General features: G+C 36.9%; 1 protein-coding gene across 3 annotated transcripts; it reads left to right on the top strand.

The window, feature by feature from the left end:
• The first annotated feature begins 320 nt into the window (after positions 1–320).
• LOC105140202 (uncharacterized membrane protein At3g27390) lies at positions 321–5,930 on the top strand. 3 transcript variants are annotated; one of them, XM_011046941.1, is made up of 11 exons: positions 321–793; positions 900–1,071; positions 1,617–1,725; positions 1,814–2,006; positions 2,099–2,232; positions 3,393–3,681; positions 4,230–4,336; positions 4,416–4,554; positions 4,707–4,907; positions 4,985–5,229; positions 5,350–5,930. In XM_011046941.1, exons 2-11 carry the CDS (start codon positions 978–980, stop codon positions 5,597–5,599), a joined length of 1,761 nt encoding a protein of 586 aa, XP_011045243.1. In that variant the 5' UTR covers positions 321–793; positions 900–977; the 3' UTR covers positions 5,600–5,930. The 3 variants fall into 3 exon arrangements, with proteins under 3 accessions (XP_011045243.1, XP_011045244.1, XP_011045241.1); XM_011046942.1 differs by having other exon boundaries at positions 322–793; positions 4,707–4,902; positions 4,986–5,229; XM_011046939.1 differs by having other exon boundaries at positions 322–793; positions 4,707–4,902; positions 4,977–5,229.
• Positions 5,931–6,278: the final 348 nt, after the last annotated feature.

Here is a 6,278-nt window from a genome sequence, read left to right as displayed (position 1 = left end):
GAAGAATATTTTTGTATTTGCGCTGTGGATTCAAGTCGCTAGTTTTCATATGAAAAAAATATCTGGAAAGAGACAGACAAGTCCCCCACGGCCCGAAAACCAACTTTATAATATCACAAGCGGGAACCCCGATTATATGGTCACGCGCAGACAACTTATACTCATTACACTCGCCCCTGCAAAGCTTATCACAGTCACATTGATAAACGTGGTCTCATAGAGTAGCGAGTGAGACAAGTCTTGGAAAAAGCAAGATGATTTATGACAACAGAAAAACAGGTGAGAGATAAACACTAACACGCAAATCAAAGCTGGATTCTTTCTCTCACAAAAAGAAGACACGGTTGATTTTATAGAATAATCTGATAAATGCTTTGCTTTTAGGTGAAGCATGAACTGCAAAACTTTGCCCATTCATCCATTTTTATTAATTAGCTTAAATTATGTCATTTTAAAAATAATTTCTTTACCAAAATTTAATTGAATCCAAAGTGAATGCAGTGCAGGACAGTAACCGATTTGTCCACAACAGTCTCTCTCTCTCTCTCTTTTTTTTTTCCTTTTATAGGCCTCAATAGAACGGTTATTTAACTGCCATCCGTTTCCTCAATCGACAAGCCTTTCCAAGTGATAAAATTTTTAAATTTTTATTAACTCTTTCAGAAAAACCATCGATAAAACACCCCACCTTGCTTATATCTATTTTTTTAGTCATTTGGTGGCAGCGGGATAGCGAAATCAGTCTTTTGGGGAATCTGAGAAGTGGGATTTGCGGCAAGTTGGTTCTGGATTTGTCTGTCCTTTTCTCTTACCTTTTCTTGGTTTCATTGCTTGCGGGTGGATATTTGTTTTGTGACTTGAAGGGGTTAAAGATGAGGGGGTGTTTGGTTTTCTTTCAGGAAGGAGGTTGGACTGTTTCTGAGATGAGTTTATAGTGGAATTGTGAAGATCTAGGTGGTTTTCGAGTGTGAAGAGATATGGAACCCCCGACGGAGATTTTGTCTTCTTTATGGAACTTTATTATTTTTCTGCCTTTCTTCTTTGGGCTTCTGGTTCTTGGGACCATTAAAGGTGAGTGCTTTCAAATTTGTTTACTGGTTAATTTTGCTTTCTTGTTGTGGTAACTGAAGGACATTAATTAAGGGAAACTGTGATATTGAGAAATTAAAGAATTTGTGTATTATGATTGAATGTCAAACAGCATCTAGCATCATGCAGATTGTACTTTTCAACTGGTATATTTTCTATCTGAATAATTAGCGTAATTGGGATTATTTATTACTTTGTGTATTCATTTAAATGTTAATGTTCTGGTGGCTAGTTCATTGTGAAGAAATGAACCTGGTTCGTTTCTAATTGATAAGCAACTGAACAGTTAAAAAATGGTATAAAATTCTATTTCCTTTTTATTCCATTAGTATTTTTCTCTAGCAGGAAGTTTCCTAGTTAGGTGTTTGGCTGATGCGAAACACTTAACTTACATTGAATTTCTATGCCTTGATGAAATTTGTAATCTTCAGAAAATACAAAGGTGTTTCTAATTAGCGAATGCACACATTTAGATTTGGAATATAGGCTAATTGTGAACCTGTCATATGCTAAATCTTAATTCTCAGGTGTCGTTTTCTGCCCGTTGGTATGCCTCATAATGACCATTGGAAACTCTGCTATAATACTGGGTCTTTGGCCACTGCATATTGTCAAGACGTATTATTCAATTTTGAGGTTCTTTCTTTGACCTTAAACTTTTCTTTTCTCTTGTCCCTTATACTCAATCAACTTACAGTGATTTCTCTTATTTGCTAATTGGCAGAACTAAACAAATAGGGCCAGTTCTGAAGATCGTGCTATGTATATGCCTACCACCTACCCTGATTCTGTGGCTGGTTCTTGGCATGGTTGGGAGTATCATAGGTGGAGCACTCTATGGGTTTCTTTCACCAATATTTGCCACTTTCGATGCTGTTGGAGAAAGGAAGACTAATATGCTTTACCATTGTTTTTATGTATGCCTTAAATACCAAGTCTTGGTCATTGTGTTTTCTGCACTTTATCCTATCTATTCTTTCATGAAGATTTCACTGTTCTATATTTGCAGGATGGAACTTGGGACACTGTAAAAGGCAGTTTCACCGTTGTCAGAGACTTTGGAGATGTTTGTTATCATTCTTACTTCTCAATTTTGGATGACCTGCGACAAGGGGCCCCAGATGTGAAATATTATGAAATCAGGTTTGCTTTTTTTTTTTTTCTGAAAATGATACGATCCATGATTCAGCTCATCTCTATTTTATCATCCATTTCTTGCCGTGGAAATCCTTCACAACGACCAAGTAACATGGCTGGATAGTACCCAGCAACATTATAAGAATAATAGCCTTGAAAACTATTCTTCTAGTCTAGGGTTAACTCGACTTCTCTAATGAGTCTAAGTACTCTTACATGGAAATTTGACATTTTTTTTCATATAATATTACATGTTATGTTTTGGTTTCAAACTCTCTACTTTTGCGGTATTTGAGTTACTGAACTGCACCCGGATAATGAAGCTTTATTTTCTGCTTGTCAGATGTACATGACTTGATATTGGTCATATCATATTTAATTTTCAGCCTCTGTAAACTAGAAGTGTAAAAGTCCGTAGTCAATTATTGTAGCAGTCATAGAAATGATAGAAATCTTCCAGAAACTCTATCCTCGTATTCTGGGTGAAAAGAGTTTGCTTCCACAAGAGGCCCCTTGCCACCAAATCTGGCTGCTTTGTGAGACCCATATGCTTTTGAGTGTCAGAGAAGTTGCCAGCCTTTGATGTTTTGACTTATAAATGCCAATGCATCAGAATGATTCTGGTAATCAGTTACAGTTACATGCCCAACACACCCCTTGTTGATTATATCTAGAATTCCGAAGCTTTCTAGTTAGTGGGAACTTTTATTTAAGCTATTTGGATCAGTTGACTTGTTAAGAAACTCCAGTTTGACCTGTTTTTTCAAATATATCTTTCTTGTACCAGAAAAGTGTAGGTTTTGGAAAAATCAAGTTGAGTATGCTGGTGAGAAACAAGTTGGGAACAGGGTTTGAGAGAGCACAAATTTGTTGTCAAATCCCTTTTCAGAGTGCAGGTTGTACATCACTTACCTGGTGGACATAGGTTGATGTGGCTGAACCACATAATTTCTCTTGTGCTCTTTTGTTTTCTTCTCTTGTTTCTTTCTCTTTGGGAGGTTGATGGAAAATGAAGCTGAAAAACAGATACCTGATGATGAAGACAGTTTGCCTAGCATAGTAACCAATGAATTGGTCATGTGGTGGAGTAGCTAATCAAAGATTTGTTTTATTCTTGTCAGTGATGGATTTTGTTTTGCATTCAACTTTATATTGAAATTTTTCAGATTGTTTCCTCTTCCCGGTGCTATTATTGCTGGTTCACTTGGTATCTTTTTTGACTTTCCGCTGGTCTCACTTATTGCCATCTGCAAAAGCCCATACATGCTTTTTAAGGGGTGGCATCGATTGTTTCATGACCTCATAGGGCGTGAAGGCCCTTTCTTGGAGACGATATGTGTACCTTTTGCCGGCCTTGCTATCCTCCTCTGGCCATTGGCTGTTGTTGGGGCTGTTTTGGGTTCCATGGTATCAAGTATCTTCCTTGGTGCTTACGCAGGCGTGGTTGTTTATCAGGTCTGAATCTTATGCTCAGTTTGCTAGTTCTTTTCTGCTCAACAAATCTATTATTAGTTTCCAAATTCAAAATTATAACCAGGCATATCGGGCCTTTTGATAATATGAAATTTTCCATATTTTTGGATGTTTCTTTCAATGTAATAACACTTTATTGTCTATCTTGTTTTCCATTACATGTTCTGGCAATGGCTTGCTCTTGTTGTTATATTATTTCAGGAAACTTATATGCTTTGTGTACTTTTCATGAAGAGGATATCCACTTAAATCTTTCATAGTTTCTACATCCTGTATCAATCGTACAAGTTATATCCACTGTTGTATTGTTAATGTCTGAGTTTAATTTCTAGCCATCTTGCTTTCTTCCTTGTGAGATGGATCTTAAGCTTCCATGTCAATCTATTTCATGCAATTCCTACTGCATTGATTCTGTCATTTTATTCATATTTGAGCTACCTTGAGATCATGCCAGATATAGTCATGTCAATTTCTGTCAAACATATCTGCCAGCAAAATAAAATTTGATCTTGCTGGGCTTTTAATTGCAGGAGTCCTCGTTTTGGTTCGGGCTTCGCTATATTGTTGCATCCTTGGCCATTTATGACGAGTACAGCAACGACATTCTTGACATGCAAGAAGGATCTTGCTTTCCAAGGTTGTATTCATCCCACTAATCCTTAATGGTTGTGATACGGAGCTTCTGAACTCTGATTGTTAATTTCCAACATTGACAGGCCCAAATACCGAAAGGATCCCAAGCTGACAAAGACCACCTCTCGTGCAGCTTCCTTTTCAGGGTCCACTTCTGTTCGAAATCCTCCTTCCCGTGGAGTTTCATTTAATCACCCTATGGTTGATCTTAAGCCACTTGAGGTATGTTATGCAACCCCCCACCCACCCATCTGGCTTCTTGTGAATAAAATGGTGCTTTCCGTACCAATACAGTTATGGTTTCTATAGCTTGTTTCCATGCCTTAGTTAATAGCTAAAGTACTGATTGTAAATTTTCTTCCCACCTTGTTTAGCTACTTGATCGCATATTTAAAGAGTGTCAACACCATGGTGAGATTTTTGTTTCTGAAGGGCTAATAACACAACAAGACATTGATGATGCAAAGTCTGGCAAGGGTAGCAGAGTGATTAGCATTGGTTTACCAGCTTATTCCATTCTCCAGTCACTGTTGCGCTCTGCAAAGGCCAATTCTGTGGGAATTTTGTTGAGTAAGTGAATGCTTTTCATTCAGATAATTTTATTTTTTCTTCCTTGCTGCTCATTTCCAACAGTTTCAATGATGCTGATGCAGGCGATAATGTCACTGAGATAACTAGCACAAACAGACCGAAAGATACCTTCTATGAGTGGTTTCTTAACCCCTTTTTGATCATCAAAGACCAGATTAAAGCAGAAAACCTTTCTGATGAAGAAGAGGAATATCTCGGCAGATTAGTATTGTTGAATGGTGATCCCACAAAGTTGGAAAGTTTAAATACTGTTCCACAACCTGAGTCTGAACGTAAACGTGCTGAACTCGATGCGCTAGCTCGAAGGTAATGCTGCATAACTTTTGTTCAAGCATCGACTTGAATGACTAGTTAATTTTCTTACTTTACTCCTTTCCAATATCTGGTTTATTTAATTATCTGAACCACTTCTATTTCATTATTAAGGCTTCAAGGGATTACCAAATCTGTCTCGAGGTATCCTACTTCAAGACGTAACTTTGACCATCTTGTCAAGAACTTATCAGAAAATCTAGCTAAGCAGAATGGGGACACCAAAGCAATCAAAGTAATTAGATCAAAAAGTGCCCTTGCGAGGATGTTTAGCCAGAAGTCTTTCAAAAAGAGAACAAGCAATAATGGTTCTTCTGATCAAGAGACAGAATCAATTTCCGCAAGGAATGTGGAAATTGTATGATGAGTGATGTTGGATGTAAAGCTGTTGTATCATTTCCAGTTTTAGCAAAGGAAGAGTGCATTGTTGATCTTAGCTATATCTTCCTACGTTACGTTCATATATCTTTGCCTTGTCATTGCTGACACCCGAGAGGTATTTTGTTCTGGAAAAAATATATTCATCAAATTCGGTCGTCTTTCCAAAAATTAGCATTCCAGACCTAATTAGAAATCACCATTTCTAACCATTGAGGTGTCCCGTTTGTAGATGGCTGGCAGGAAAATGAAGTTCCATGCACAAGATACTAATTATGAATTAGCAAATGTAAATAAAATTGTTTTCTTTTTTATGTTTTAATTCTAATACATCTATCTAAGTTTATTTTGTAGTTAGTGTTTCTGGATTAAAAACAAAATATGAAGACAACGAGGATAGAAGGGATGTCTTTTTATATTCTTTGAAAGTATAAAAACTCGTTTTAAAAAATTATTTTAGATACAAATTTATATCTTTATTTCTATTTTCTGAACCAAATTACGGTTTTTTCTTTTCATATCTCTCTGCTGTCCCATCCGCTAGCTGAATGCAACCGGGGTTAATTCCTGAAGGGAAAAGGTGAGACCTAACAAGACGGATATACTGATTTTTCATTTCATCCCAATTAATTGGTCAATTGAATTTTGACCAGAGGGAAAAATGG

Source organism: Populus euphratica, unplaced genomic scaffold (genome assembly GCF_000495115.2).
Source record: "Populus euphratica unplaced genomic scaffold, PopEup_1.0 scaffold256.1, whole genome shotgun sequence".
Classification (NCBI taxonomy): Eukaryota; Viridiplantae; Streptophyta; class Magnoliopsida; order Malpighiales; family Salicaceae; genus Populus; species Populus euphratica.
This window is presented reverse-complemented; position numbering and strand designations above follow the sequence as displayed.